Below are 14,996 nucleotides of genomic sequence, written 5' to 3'. Positions count from 1 at the left end.
GTGAAAACCCTTGTAAGTACACCAGGTTTTGGCGAGGGTACTGACAAGGTGCAGAAAAACAAAAGGTTCCCCAGCTGATAATGTTAGAGTAAAAAAACCTTCAGCTTACACGACAGGTTCATGAATTTAAAGATATGCAATGATATTAATATATGCCATATATATTCTAATAATTTGAATTCAAACAAATTTCCATCATAACCTGCATTGCACCTGGAATTACAGATCAAGCTAATGGTAGGACTGCCTGTAAAATAAAGAAAGGGCAAAGTAGAGGTGATTGTGTGAATTCTGCATAGGTTAAAATGTTTCAGCAGGTAAATCTTAAGCATTGTATCTCATGAAAAGAACGTTTTTGACTACTGTGTCTCTTCCCTAGTAAAATCAAGCAACTTTGAGCAGGACGCATTGGACACTCACAACAAGTACCGACGCCTGCATGGCGCACCTCCGCTTCAGCTGAGTCGAGATTTGTGCAAGACCAGCCAAAAGTGGGCCAACCACCTTCTTTCCATCAATGCTCTCCAACACAGCAACACAAACAATGGCGAGAACCTGTGGTATAAATGGAACTCCAGCATCAGAGATGCATCTGGTAAGCTCTCCAAAAACAGGAACCCATATTTCTTGGACTCCTTATTAGCTCTTAAGTTGGAGTTGGGCTTTACAGTACACATCACTGTAAACAGTGAAATTTCCCTTTAATGTCTTTCACAGCCTGCCAGCTGCCAGATATTTATTATTTCAGAGTAAGATTCTTTTGCCTGCCTTTGGCGACAGGTTCAAATTACACATTGCAGAAGAAGCCAACTCCCATCATCAACTTCCACCAATCTGGCTGGCAAAGAACTTGTTTCAGGACATAACGTTGTCTCTGGGGTTTATGACGTGTATGTCTAAAAAGAATATATATACACTGGTATATGTGTGTGTCATACTTAAATAAATGAAAATGTGAAGAAGATCAGTTTCTAAATAATATCATCCGTATGTTTTGTAAAAAAAAGTAAAACATTATCTAAAGTTTACTTTTTGTAATATTCATAAATATATTCTTTAAGAGAGACAGTGCAACTGATATTGGTAGTGGGAAACTATGTATCAGACATGGACACAAATGAACAGGCTAAGCATGTTTGTTTTGCACAATTGTTTAGCAAGGTATTAAACAAACACAAGATGGGTTTTGTACAGCAAGTCAATGAAGTCCAAACAAATCTGCCCTTCCAAGTCACTAACTAAATTTTAGTCAGTTTCTGCCTCCTAATGCGTTTACTGAAACAAACTGACAGCATTTGAACTTTTTGTTGGCTGTCAGCGGTTGGCCTTTGCACCCAGCAGCAGGTTCTTGGGCTTGCACATCGATAGGTTACACAGTTCTTTATTTAGTAATCTAATAAAAACATTTCAAAGCAAGCATGTAAAAATATGTCAGTCATATAAAAAGCTACTGTTTGGAAGAAAAACTAAAATATGTTTACTTACATGTTGTATTCCAGGGTCAGAAGTTGTGGATACTTGGTATAACGAAATAAAAGATTATAATTTTAGCAAGCCTGGCTTTCAGTCTAACACAGGTAGGATCCTTTTTTTTCTTTCTTAATGATTCAGAAGGAATGCCAAAGCAATACTTCATTTGCTTAAATAGAAGTTTAGAAATAAAATCTACTTTTTAGGTTTATTAGTTAACATAATAAAAATAGAGTTTGAAGAATAGTTCTGATGCAGTCACACAACAGTTCCACTGCGGTCCTTTGGCATCAAAATATAAATCCTAAAGCCTGTTTTTATTTCCATGCAACTTTAGATTACTCTCAAACCTTTAGACCTTAGCTTTTATTTTACCAGGTGGATTTGATTTTGATTAATTGCTGTGTATAAATTATGAAATAAATTATAACCTCACTGTTGAAGTTCAATGTGGATCTATAGTAGAAGAATTTTAAATTTTAACTCATGTAAAATAATGTGAATATGAAAAAGCCCCAACGTATTTTTTTTAATATAGGTAAAACCAGTTAAGAACGAATAAGTCTCCTCACACATTAATACACCTTGATTTAGGTTGTATGACCCCTTCCTATGAATTCATGTCTTTTTTTCCAGGTCATTTTACCCAAGTGGTCTGGAAGGACTCCAAAGAAGTTGGCATTGCCAAGGCTGTGGATGGTAAAGGAATGGTGATTGCAGTGGCCCAGTACAGCCCTGCAGGCAACATCACCAACCCCGGCTACTTCCAGAAAAACGTTCTTCCCAAAGGCACTCCAGTAACTGAGGGCACAGGAGGACCCAGCGATCGAGGGGCGGGAGCCACCTTTTGTCCTTCTGGACGTGTAGGTGACTCTGGATCATCATCTACTGGTAACTAAACTCTGTAATAAATCAAGCATGTTTGCTTTTTCTGTGATGTCCATAAGGGTATGTAAGGTCTAATCTGCCTAGAGGTGTCTATTATATGGAATTCTAACATCAAATTTGAGAGTTGATGTAACATTTAGGCTAATATGAATGGAGTTTCAGTTTCAGTAACCCTGTATTACCAGCTGTATGGTTAACAGTACATTTTGCAAGTTGTTCTTTAAAGTTTGTTGCCAGAGTATTGTAAAGGAAGCTTAAATCTGTTCAAACAACAGATTTTAATAAACAAGAAAAACAAAAACAATTAATATTTCTAGATAACTCTGTATTACCTTAGTTCAGTCCTTTTCAACCTTTTTACGCCAGAGGAACCCTTTCAATTATATAAATGTATAAGGTGTTAGGGAGAATAATGGCCTTTACATTAGTGGTCAGTTGATATAATATTCCCTTTACAGTGATGATCTGATTGCCACCCTATAGAGATAAATAATCTTTTAAGTTATACTGCTGTATCTGAAATGTGATGTTGGCTCTGCAGGCTCCAGAAAATGGGAGGTAAATTATCCACAGCTCAAGGAACCCCTAGCAATCTCTGGAGGAACCCTAGTTGAGAATGGCTGCTCATTAATTTTGTTTTATAATATTGGGGAAGGGATGGGGCTATTTCTGACCACCCTACAAATATGTTTTATTCTCATACTGATAAGCAGTTTTTTTCATTTATATAGTGGACACAAGAACTTTTGCACAGGAGTTCCTAAAGGCAAATAACAATTACCGGGCCATGCATGGAGCAAAACCCGTACAGCTTAATTCCAGAATTAGTCAGGAGGCTCAGAAGTGGGCAGAGCATCTTCTGAGACTGAAGACCCTGAAACATAGTGACACTTCCTATGGGGAGAACATCTGGGCTAAAACAGGAAGCCCATCCATCACAGTGACAGGTAAGTGGCCAAATAGTTTGGAAACCAATCACTAAAAATATGACTTACCCATACTTTAAGTGGCACATAGCATGTGTTTCTAACACAGTTTGACCCTGTAAGAGCTTCAGACTATTTTAGATAGGAAAATATATAGTATAGGTAAGCCCTAAATGGATGACCCATAAAACACAGTTTTTCACTCTTTGTTGCATCTCAGTGTTGTTAAACTTCTGCAGCCTTTTTGCAGCTTATTCCTATCTACATGTACAGAAGCTGCATCTGCATATCATTGCTCAAGCTGGTAACAAATGTGGTTCCACTACAGGCAGTGGGCATGGGTACCACTGTTTTTAGTATCTAAAAAAAGCATTAAATGACGAAGTAGGAGAGAAATTGTGAGACAGAAAAGGAATATTGCCACCCTATAAAAAAGAAACGTCTGGTGTAGACCTGCATGGCAAGATCAACAGGTATTAAGTAATGAAAGAATTAAAATATTTCTTTATACAATGCTGTGTGATTGGGTTTGCTCTTACATAAATGAAATACAAGGAAGTGAATTTACAAATTTAGGTTAGAATTATATCATTATAGAAGGACATTTTTATAGGAGCTGTAAAAAAGGAATCATACAGCCCAGATCTTGAACCCCAATAACTGATCAGAAGTTAGTTACAGGTCTCTGCCAGTGGATCTGGAAGGACTGGATATGCCATCCCTGAACAGTGCCCTGACATTTTCCCTGCATTTCTACATATTGGGATATACCACATGGCCAATATCTCTGTGCCAGATGTTTGTGAAGTTCCTGTCTTGTTTTTTTTCAACAGATCTTTAACTTGCTTCCTTATTAATTATTTTTGCTTTCATGCAGAGTTTTAAAGGAACCATGATTTTTTATTTTTAAACTAAAATTCTTCTTTAATTTTTTTTACATTGCTAACAAACGCCTAATGTTTAAGAAAAGTCTACCAATCAGAATTATCTTTGGCAATACTAAAAAAAAGTAACTGACTAATTACTACTGGTGAAAACCCCACTTTTGTTTACATTTTATTTTCCAGTTTTTATTGACTCAGCAACCATATCTCAGAAAGGCAGGAAAACAAACACAAGAATTACAAGAAAGATAGATAATCAGAACAGAACCACCTAGGGTTTCATGGAGTGGGGGTCAGATATTCTAGCCCCCTACAGCTGTGTGGACATTGCTTTTCTTTTTCCCTTCACATATTAACCATTTCAGGTTAATCTGTAAATATAAAAAACTAAGAGAATGTAAATAACAGACAGATGTTTGGGATAGCTTTAAACCTTTAAATGTCAGAGGGCCTTTATTGATGAGCTTGTACCCAGCATACCCACTTACTCCAGCAGCTAGCAGATTGAAATTCATTGGACGGGTCAACAGAGACAGGAGATGATCCAGGGAGATATTGAAACCCCTCCCATACCATTGCATATCTGGCTTTACATAATGAATATGGCTGAATTTAGTAATGCTTTTATATCGAAGCAGATCTCATTTGTTGAGGTTGACTGCTGTAAAAATCCCTTTTGCTCCCCATCCCAGAAGTTGTCAGGTATAGACACATGTAGTTCATATCCTATAAATCTTTTCTCTGTGTCTTTCTAGGTCAAGAAGTGGCCGATAGCTGGTATAAAGAAGAGAAGAACTACAACTTCTCCAAACCAGGACACCAGCCAGATACCGGTAAGTTGCAGAACCAATTCAGTAAATTTAAACGTAAATATTTTTTTTACTGCCTTTGGCTTTCACAGGGAATTGATACAGAAACTGTGGCTAGGACAGTCCATTTTATTGTATTCAGTAAAGCTGGGTGAAAATTATATAAAGAACACAGAAAGAAGGTTTTTTTTGGCAACAACATATATATTTTGCATTAGTGAAACAGTGATTGGTAACCTTGGAGACACCACTGCAGATCATTACTATTTCGGCCCTGTAGGGACACTAGACAATGAACTACTAGCAAAAATATACATTATCCAAGTAATATCACATATACTGACAATTGTGTCGCAAACGTAAATAAGTTACCCAACGGGTGTCGTAACGTTTTGGCGAGGTTGAGCACGATTCTTTAGCAGTATCTAGGTTAACAATAGGTATAAAATATCAGAATATCACAATAACAGCAATGTATCAAAGTGCAGTATGTTTTCCTAATTCACTAGCTATACACCTGATATCATTATGTCCAATCATATCCAGAGATATTCAATTGTACTATGTTTCTAAGCAGAATAAATCATTTAAATTGACCATGATTTTTGCGTTATATTGAGGTGAGCATATACTTCAAATAAATCATAAAAATAATGATGTTATAATCCAATTTAAATCCTCATATCAATGACACTTGTGGTTGTCATACAATAAAGAAAAGAAAAGAAGGCAAGATAACTTACATGTTTCTTCAGGATATATCATATGTTGTATGTATACTATAAGCCTAAATTAGGCGAAACGTGTTGGGTAACTTTTTTATGTTTGTGACACTATTGTCAGTATATGTGATATAACTTGAATAATGTTGTATATTTTTGCTAGTAGTTCGTTGTCTAGTGCCCCTACAGGGCCGAAATGGTAATGATCTGGAGTGGTACCTCCAGTGGTTACCAATCACTGTTTTGTTATGCATTATGAGAAGTCATCACTAATACAAAATATATATGTTGTTGCAAAAAAAACCCTTCTTTCTGTGTTCTTTATAATATTGATCTTACCCAGGGTTGGCAAACAGGCCCCTCTCCTTAAGGCCCACATATACACCTATTTCCACCAGATAAAAACATTAGTATTCTAGTTCTATTAAGCTGGGTGAATAAGTTTAGTATAGCAAGTAATAGCACAGCCTTGTTTAATACAGCACCATGTTTTAGAGCAGTGGTCGCCAACCTTTTTGGTCCCACATACCACTAAAATTACTGACTCCGGACCGCGGATGCACAGGTAGCCGGGTGTCACTCAAAGAGGGAGAAACCTCCCCCATAGTGATGTCATAACCCCACCCACTCTCCCATCGCAGATCTGAGCCTGGGATGGGAGAGTGGGCGGGTTGTGTCCAGACACACACAGGGAACATGGATTGCAGCTCTGGCCGGTGCGTCCCCCAGCGGGGTCCTTCTCCTGACCCAGTTGGCGACCGCTGTTTTAGAGAATGAAGCCATATTACCGCCTTGTAGACAAAAGCAGTATTGCAATCGTTTATAAGTAGTAATCAGTGTACATGCTGTCAGAACAAAATCCTTTACCTACTTGTCCATTTTAATATTAATATTATTATACTGCATTTATATAATGACAAAATATTACGTAGCCCTATACAATAGAAGTTGCAAATGACAAACAATGAAACAGGTGTAGAGGACCCTGCTCAAAATGTATCCCCAATGTGTGCCTTAATAAAAAATAACACTACCAATCCAAAAAATGCGCTGTTCTGCTAAGGGAATGAAGAGTGAAATTAAATGTATTTATCCTCACTTTTTACCCATGTGACATCAGGACAAGAAATAAGGAGTGTCACAGGGACAGGCACTCACCCTATCAAAAACAAATGTTTTGGCTGTAGGTGGGCTTTATAATCTCTAAATATTCTTTGTACCTGGTCCCTCCAAATATGCCATGGATAAAGGCACTTGCTGACACATTCACATTTCTAAATAAATCCTACTTTATTACACAAATAGGGAACTTCACAGAAATTCCTGAGATCCTATGTCATATTCTGCAAGTCTTTTAAGTTAATAGTTCTCTATTTTTTTCACCCTTGTGGCAGGGCATTTTACACAGATGGTATGGAAAACATCCAAGGAAGTTGGCATTGGTGTGGCATCAAGTGGGAAGGGAATGTTTATTGTGGTGGCCCAGTACAACCCATGTGGTAACATCACTAATCCAGGTTTCTATGCCCGCAACATACTGCCACGAGGGTCAAAGGTGACCGATGATGACGACGATGAAGACGGTTTTGTGAAGGACTCAGCTGTCAATGGCATTATTGCTATACCAGGTAGGGACTAAAGAAATATTGGGCGTGTAACTTTGTGACATTTTTGCTGATCTTTGGCTTTTTTAGTGTGACTGTGCAAGCAATTCACAAATTCTGCAAATGTCTGTTGGATAGTTACGTAGTTACATAGTAGGACAGGTTGAAAAAAGACATAAGTCCATGAAGTTCAACCAGTTGATCCAGGGGAAGGCAAAAAGAACCCTGGTACTATTTGCTCCAACGGGGCAAAAGTTCCTTCCGGATAACATGAGGCAGTCAGATGTTCCCTGGTCTCTGTTATCTTTATTTTAAATCCTTATTATCCAGTTATATTCTGTGCTTTCAGAAAAACATCCAGCTTTTTTCTAAAGCAATCTATAGTAATTGATAAAACTACTTCCTGAGGAAGCCTATTACACATTTTCCTTATCTGGAGCTTAAACTTCTTATTCTCCAGACGCAAAGAGTGCCCCCTTGTTCTTTGTTATGATCTCAAAGTGAATAATTGGGAGGAGAGTTCTCTATATGGACCGTTTATATATTTAAATAGGGCAAACATATCCCCCTTAAACGTCTCTTCTCTAGGGAGAATAGATTCAGTTCAGCTAATCTCTCCTCATAGCTGAGCTCCCCCATTCCTTATATTAGTTTAGTTGCCCTTCTCTGCACTCTCCAATTCCACAAATGTCCTTTTTGTGAACTGGTGCCCAAAACTGGACTGCATATTATATTCCAGCTTGGCATTGCATGCTGTTATTAAGTCTATGATCTACCAGAACCCCCAGATCCTTTTTCCATTTCTGACTCCCCCAAATGTATTCCCCTTAGACAGTATGAAGCATGCATGTTGTTAGCCCCCAAGTGCATAACTTTACATTTATCTATAATAAATGTAATTTGCCACTTGGCTGCCTAATCAAACAGTACATCCAGGTCTGCTTGTAGATTATAGACATCCTGTATGGACCTAATTCCATTACATATTTTGGTGTCATCTGCAAACACAGAAATGGTAAATTTAATCCCAAACTGTTAGGAAATGCTCATCTGTCCGGTGACTCCGTGCTGTGTACCATTGTGGTAATAAACAATGTCTGTTCTGTCCAGCAATGTCAATTGCGGCAGCCGGGAGAACTGGGATACCAGCAGCCCCTGCTTCCTATTAGATGTGCAGCCTGATGGATTTATGGCATCCCCAGCATCCATTGTTAGGCTGTGCACAGCTGAAGGGGATTCTGGAGGCTAATCAGCTCCTGATTCAGTCCTGCACTGCTATTGGCTTCTGGGACTTTAAAGCCTCTCTGCTCCCAGTCATAAGTGCCTGTTGTGTTTTCGTCTGATTTATTGTTGCTGACCTTGCCTGTTCCTGACAACCCACTTGAACTCAACCTCGAGAGACCTTTGCCTGTGATCCCGACTCTGCTTGTGCTTTTTTCTTTGTACTTTGTTTGGTGGACTGATCTCTTGTGTATGACCTCTGCTTTGTATCCTGTACCTTGCTCTGTTGGAATCTTGGTACTGCTTATCTGTGGGCTCCTGGCTTGCTGCCAGCCCATTCCCAGACAGCGGGGGCTGCTATAGGTGAAAACTGCGGTGTTAGATTTGGGGACTAGTGTCTGGTGAGGACTGGTGCTGACCAGCGCCTTACACAAACTCTATATCATTTATAAAGATGCTAAAAAGTAAAGGTCCCAACACTGAACCCTGGGGTACACCACTAATACCCTTTAGACTATTCAGAGTATGAATGATTAATCACCACTCTCTGGATGCGGTCCTTAAGCCAGTTCTCTCTCCATTTACAGATTGACTTTTCTAAACCTATTGACCCTAACTTGCATATTACAATCCGTTGGGTACAGTGTCAAATGCTTTAGCAAAGTCCAAATACTCTATATCAATCGCTATTCCACTGTCTACCTGTTTACTTACTTCCTCATAAAAGAAAGTAAATTTGTTTGACAACTTCATGATCTTTCATGAAGCCATGCTGACTATCACTTATACAAATATTTTCTAGCAGAAACTCCTCAATGTGGTTCTTTATTAAACACTCTAGGACCTTTCCAACTATTGATGTTAAACTAACCAGTCTGTAGTTACCTGGTAATGACTTAACTCCCTTTTTGAAGATAGGAACCACAGTGGCCTTAGGCCAATCCATTGGTACCATGCCAGTGATTAAAGAGTCTCTAAAAATGGGAAATAATGGCTTTGAAATATTTGAGCTCAGCTCTTAGAGGACACATGGATGTAATCCATCAGGTCCTGGTGCTTTGTCAATCCTAATTTTGCCCACTATTTGGATTATTATCAGTGACTCTTCAGTACATTCTGTGGGGGCACACTAAAATTAGGGTTGAACTGTGAAAAATAGATGTAGTCATGGTGTCAAAGATAGCTCATTGGTTAATTCTCTTGCCTCTGCATCACTGGGTGCTAGGGTTAAATCCCTACCAGGAAACTATCTATGAATGTTCCTGGCTATGCCTATCCTTGGAATACCTCCAAAAACATGCATTTAGGATATTTGTGTGCCTCGGAAATTATTCTTGGTACGTGTGAACAATGTGTAATTTACCAAAAACCACCTTGATCCCCGAGCGTGCATCATTTAGTAAATCCTTGTTCATTTGCCTGTTGATTAAAGCTTTCTTCTATAATTTACGTACATTTTTTCAAAATTTCCATAATTTATCTTCATAAATGACCATAAACTGTAATCTTTCCAGAGAAAGATCTCAAAACATTCCGGAAGGATCTACTGAATGAGCACAATAAGTATCGTCGCCTTCATGGCTCAGGAGCCCTTCAACTTAGCACATCCTTGACACAAGAAGCACAGAAGTGGGCTGATCACCTGGTAGGGATTCGAGCACTGCAAAACAGTGACTCTGAACACGGAGAGAACCTCTGGTACCGGTGGGGGACAGACACAAGTCTGCCAACAGGTAGGTGCTCATCACCAGTAGATGATTCCATCTGATCAGGTACAAACAGATGTTTGCCAATTTAGTATATCATTAATGTAGTGTATGGTCAATATACATTGTATGGGCCTGGAAGTTTTGCAGGTTTGAATCACAGCCAGGACACTATCTGCAAGGAGTTGTATGTTTTCTTTGTGTTTGTGTGAGTTTCCTCCTAGCTCTTCAGTTTCTTCCTTCGTACAAAAAACAAACTAATAGGAAATTGGCTTCTCCCAAAATTGGCTTTTGACTCTGTTATTGACATATGATCATAATAGCCATTCAATTGTATGCTCCCCTGACAGGCAGGATGTGATATGAAATTGTTGGGAAGTACAAAATTTCACTGGTTCTGGAAATGAACTCCACTGAAGACACTTGTTCCAATGGTACCTCTGTAAAAACGAAAACAGGGTACATGCTTCAGCTAAAAACTGGCATTTTATCTGAAAGAAAAACATGTTTTGGCTTTAGTTACACATGAGATTCATACTGTTTGCACAGCCCACCTTCTCGGTATTTGTTTAGTTTTTGTGTCCAGGCTTTGTTGTACTACATCAGACTACTCCACAGCCCTATGAGAAAACTGGTGATCTCAGAAGCCCAACTCATAATGCAGGAGAAGTTTTCCTGAGCACAATTCATGTGTGAATAGGCCACTTAATAAAATGAAGCAAATTAATTCAATTTCTTTTATACTTCAGGAAAAGAAGTGGCTGAGTCTTGGTACAATGAAATCACAAAGTATAATTTCAGTTCTCCAGGATTCCAGAGTGGGTCAGGTGAGTGATCAAAGCTTCATAAAAATTGATGTTGTTATTGGCACCATTGAGGTTCATAAGATTCACAAATAAATATCGGTCAAATTTAAAAAAAAAATATTACTCTGATCAAGTTAGGTTTTGATTAAAAAAAACAAAGATTTTAAAATCCTGCTACTAGTTGCCCGATATCTGTCTGTGTGTTATATTCCTCTAATCGCTATACAATAAGAGTCAGTCTAAGAGAGGGAGGTTTTGAATTGTCAGTCATTCTGGCTCTACTGTACTGTGAAGTCAATGGCATGGTTTCAGATGTGGGAGCGAGTAAGGAGGGACAAGGGTAAATTGTTAGTACAATAGGGCACTACCTTAAAGAGGAAAGTTTTACTTTTAAAAAAGTTCGGCAGAAGTTCAGGCAGGTCATTATTGCAGAGAAGAGCAGGCAATAAATTGTGCATTATGTTTTGGTGTGTTTTTATAGAACTTTACAATTCAGTTATTGTAACAACTCTTTGAAAATTGTTGTCTGTTTCAATCATCTGCCTGATTTTTTTTCCATTTTTAGGTAACTTCACTCAAATCATTTGGAAAAGCTCCAATCAAGTTGGCTTCGGTCTGAGCACAGACAATAAAGGGATGTACATTGCTGTCGGTTTCTATGACCCCGCAGGCAACATCGCCAATAAGGGATACTTTGATGACAACGTTTTGCCCAAGAAGAAATGATCGTAGAGCAAGCAATCTATCCCTTTTACTAATGCCAAACACCCTCCAAAATCTAAACTGAATGGAAACTCCCTTGAATGCTAGAAAATTTCCTCTAATGGAATTCAGAGATTCGGATGAATATCATTTTTATCTTCTCCAAAATATTATATTATGGTGCCCACTGCATACAGGGACAGGGATTTTATATGGAAAAATTACATGGTCTTAATAATGTTTTCCTAAGGCCCACTACTTTTAAAGAAGCAATGTGCTAAGCACGGTTTTGCGTTTTTTTTCTTTCTAATTTGGCCACATTACAATAACATAAGCATAATATAAATTTGTAAAACTACAATCCTGTTTGTAAGTACTAGGCTTACAGTTTATGATGCCCATAGTATATGAGCATTGTTGTTCGTTTGCACGTTCACTTTTTCAGTGCCTCACGTCTGAACCACAAAAATTGAACAAAAAGGTGCTTTGTGTTTTTCTGGTAATTATGGTACATTATATCCCCTGACTCTGAACAATATTAACAATGCCACAGCAACACACAAGTTGAGGCTACAAGATGCTGGTCCCAACTTGTAATGTTCTATAAATCTGGGGTGAAGATCTTTTATTATCAGACTTTTCCTTTACTGCTACCATTATTATCCAGGAGTCATAAAATCATGTGAAATTCCCCCCAAAAATGTCTTCTTGCTGGACTTCATCCCAAAGTTGTGTGACTGTCATAATAACTCTGTTTTCAATTCTTTGGGAGTCACTGACCTGGAGCAAGTATGTAGGCCAGGTTTTCTGTATTAGTAGCAAAAAGTAATGATACTACAGACAGCAAGACAGTTAGCATTTTTAAAGGAGACTAGAAATGGCAGCTGTGTTGTACATAGTACAGGAATTCTTTCAATTTGTTTTTTTACAAAGATGAGGGACTATAGTAGATCTGTGGCTACCTTAAGCCTGTTAATGTCATAATGCTGCCCTGTATATCATGGGATGCAAAAAAACTGCAGTCAAAGGTAACTCACCCCTTAAGGTGCCTTGTGTTTGATAAGCCATGATTTCCTCTTTTTTGCCCTAAAAAACAGATATACAACCAATCACCTGCAGTGAGGCTCAGAGCATGGTGCTCAGCCAACATGCATGGCTGATTTACACAACATAAGCTTCATGTCCATACAAGCTTATATCTGAATGCTAAGGCCTTGTTACTTGGTACTCAATGCTGAGTGCACTTTATTAATACATCTAATACAAACTGGTGACTCTGTGTCGAAGAGCTGCCTAATACCATTCTAAAATGTGAAAATAAAAAAGTGAAATAAAAAAAAAAAAAAAACAATACCTAAACAAAAACCACTGACGTAAGTTTTTTGTGCAGTTAACTGATGGGTGTTGAATGCCAGGCCGAGGAAGTGACTGATGGCAACATTATTTAATGAAATAGACAGGGAATGTTGCTACTACTTTTATTTTAGTTAAAAGTTGTTTTAAAAATTTTGGATGTTTATCGAAGAATGCCATTAGGTACTCTTTCACATAATCTGACCAATCACAGTCAACCTTTAACTTTACTCATTGAACAGCTACAGCATGGATAAATTGCACTTATTTTCTATTACAGAAGGATCTTTGTCTTACAAATGCATTTTTTGTGTTAAAATTTTTGTTTGTTTTTATTGAAGTAAACGCGACCAATTCTTAAATTCAAATTTGTTGTGCTAAATCACTGTTATATATATATATATATATATATATATATATATATAAACCTTCTAAATTTGTGCTGGGATTATTTTGACTTCATTGGATAACCTAGTTTATGTGACATTTTTTTGGCTTTATACTATACTCTGTGTAAATATTCTAAAAACCTTGGGCAAAGGTGTCATCACATGTTACCCCGGTATATAAAACATGGTACATCATTTATATGACCTCCAGAGCATGAAGAACAAAGTGCAGAAACATCCCTGCCTGATCCATCCTGCCAAAGAAGGCAAAGTGTACCACAACCAAACGAATAACCACACAACATTGTATTTTAATAACAGTTTTAGGAGGGTGTGTGGAAGTCAACACATGTTAAGATGTCAGATGGTGTTTCAGTAGAAAACCATTAGAACTTCTTACAAAGTCTTAACATAATTTTCCTTGCTGGATCATGCTGGACCTCTAAAGAGAGACCACTGCATCCACACATACAGCAAGGAACTTCTCTGCCGTAAGCTGGCAGGGGACAGACTTTTAAACTGAGGCTGTGGCTGCCTTAGAAAGTTAAGTAATTTTAAGACGCCTCGCACCTTTTATTTTGATGCTTTTTTGTTTTAGCTAATTTAAATGAACAATTCAGTTTTAAGATTTTAGGGCCTAGTTAAAATATTGTGCTGCATTAGCCCCACATGCTTATGGTAATGACATCCCATTCTAAAAAGATGCATGTAGCATTTTTGCCAAAGCACCACATCACAAAGACTGGTAATACATTGCCACATGCTGTGCCGCAATACACATTGATCAGCAAGGTCTACTAGGGCACCATGTAGAACTGCACCTCCAATCTTTATCATAGCACAATAGTATGCATGGGCCCTAAGTGTAATAAAGTTATGCAAAAAGTTGAGAATAAAATGTAAGTAACCTAAAGCAACCTATGGGCATCCACCGTCCACTGATCATTGAACTGGTGGACAACAACTTGTAGTCTACAGCACTTTGCACATTATAATAATTACCATACTGCGGTTAGATCTGTATTATTAGGTCATGCCATTAATGTTTTGTTCAGTTTGGGTTTGTAACATTGGTATACTAGCTCTATGCTGTACTCCCATATTTTCCATTAAATAATAAAATATTTTTTCTTTCTAGGGGATTTGAGTTTTTTTCTTCTCCATCTCTATCCAATATTTTAGCTGTTGATGATCTCTGGTAGGATGACATGCCAACTTTCTAATCTTTATCATGTATCAGTCCAACCCAATTCCTAAGGCCAGCGTTAAGCCTAAACTAAGGCCTAAGCTAGATGATTGTGTCACACTTCTGAAGTGTAAACTGGGGAATCTGACTGTAGGAGAGTGACAATTTGGTCTTGCGACTGTAAGAACAGAGAGGTTGTGCCTTCGGGTTTTAGATACATAACATTTTTGAATGTATATAACCTTTTTTTATCTGATGATGTGTAGCTAGAAAATCTGGAATTACAACATGGAGGCAGGAGTGTTTGAACAGTATGGATAAGATGTGCTT

General features: G+C 38.0%; 1 protein-coding gene across 6 annotated transcripts in view; it reads left to right on the top strand.

The window, feature by feature from the left end:
- The window catches only part of LOC140344112 (uncharacterized), a 62,558-nt gene extending 47,938 nt beyond the window's left edge, over nucleotides 1-14,620 (top strand). For 5 of the 6 annotated variants that reach the window (XM_072431050.1, XM_072431051.1, XM_072431054.1 and 2 more), the window contains exons 9-17: nucleotides 380-595; nucleotides 1,500-1,577; nucleotides 2,107-2,361; nucleotides 3,090-3,305; nucleotides 4,924-5,001; nucleotides 7,094-7,327; nucleotides 10,039-10,257; nucleotides 10,980-11,057; nucleotides 11,602-14,620. In XM_072431050.1, the coding sequence (XP_072287151.1) occupies nucleotides 380-595; nucleotides 1,500-1,577; nucleotides 2,107-2,361; nucleotides 3,090-3,305; nucleotides 4,924-5,001; nucleotides 7,094-7,327; nucleotides 10,039-10,257; nucleotides 10,980-11,057; nucleotides 11,602-11,762 (1,535 nt within the window). In that variant the 3' untranslated portion in view covers nucleotides 11,763-14,620. The remainder of the gene's footprint in view (nucleotides 1-379; nucleotides 596-1,499; nucleotides 1,578-2,106; nucleotides 2,362-3,089; nucleotides 3,306-4,923; nucleotides 5,002-7,093; nucleotides 7,328-10,038; nucleotides 10,258-10,979; nucleotides 11,058-11,601) is intronic. The other variant, XM_072431056.1, reaches the window with a different exon arrangement.
- The last annotated feature ends 376 nt before the right edge of the window (nucleotides 14,621-14,996 follow it).

This window comes from Pyxicephalus adspersus, chromosome Z, assembly GCF_032062135.1.
Source record: "Pyxicephalus adspersus chromosome Z, UCB_Pads_2.0, whole genome shotgun sequence".
Lineage (NCBI taxonomy): Eukaryota > Metazoa > Chordata > Amphibia > Anura > Pyxicephalidae > Pyxicephalus > Pyxicephalus adspersus.
This window is presented reverse-complemented; position numbering and strand designations above follow the sequence as displayed.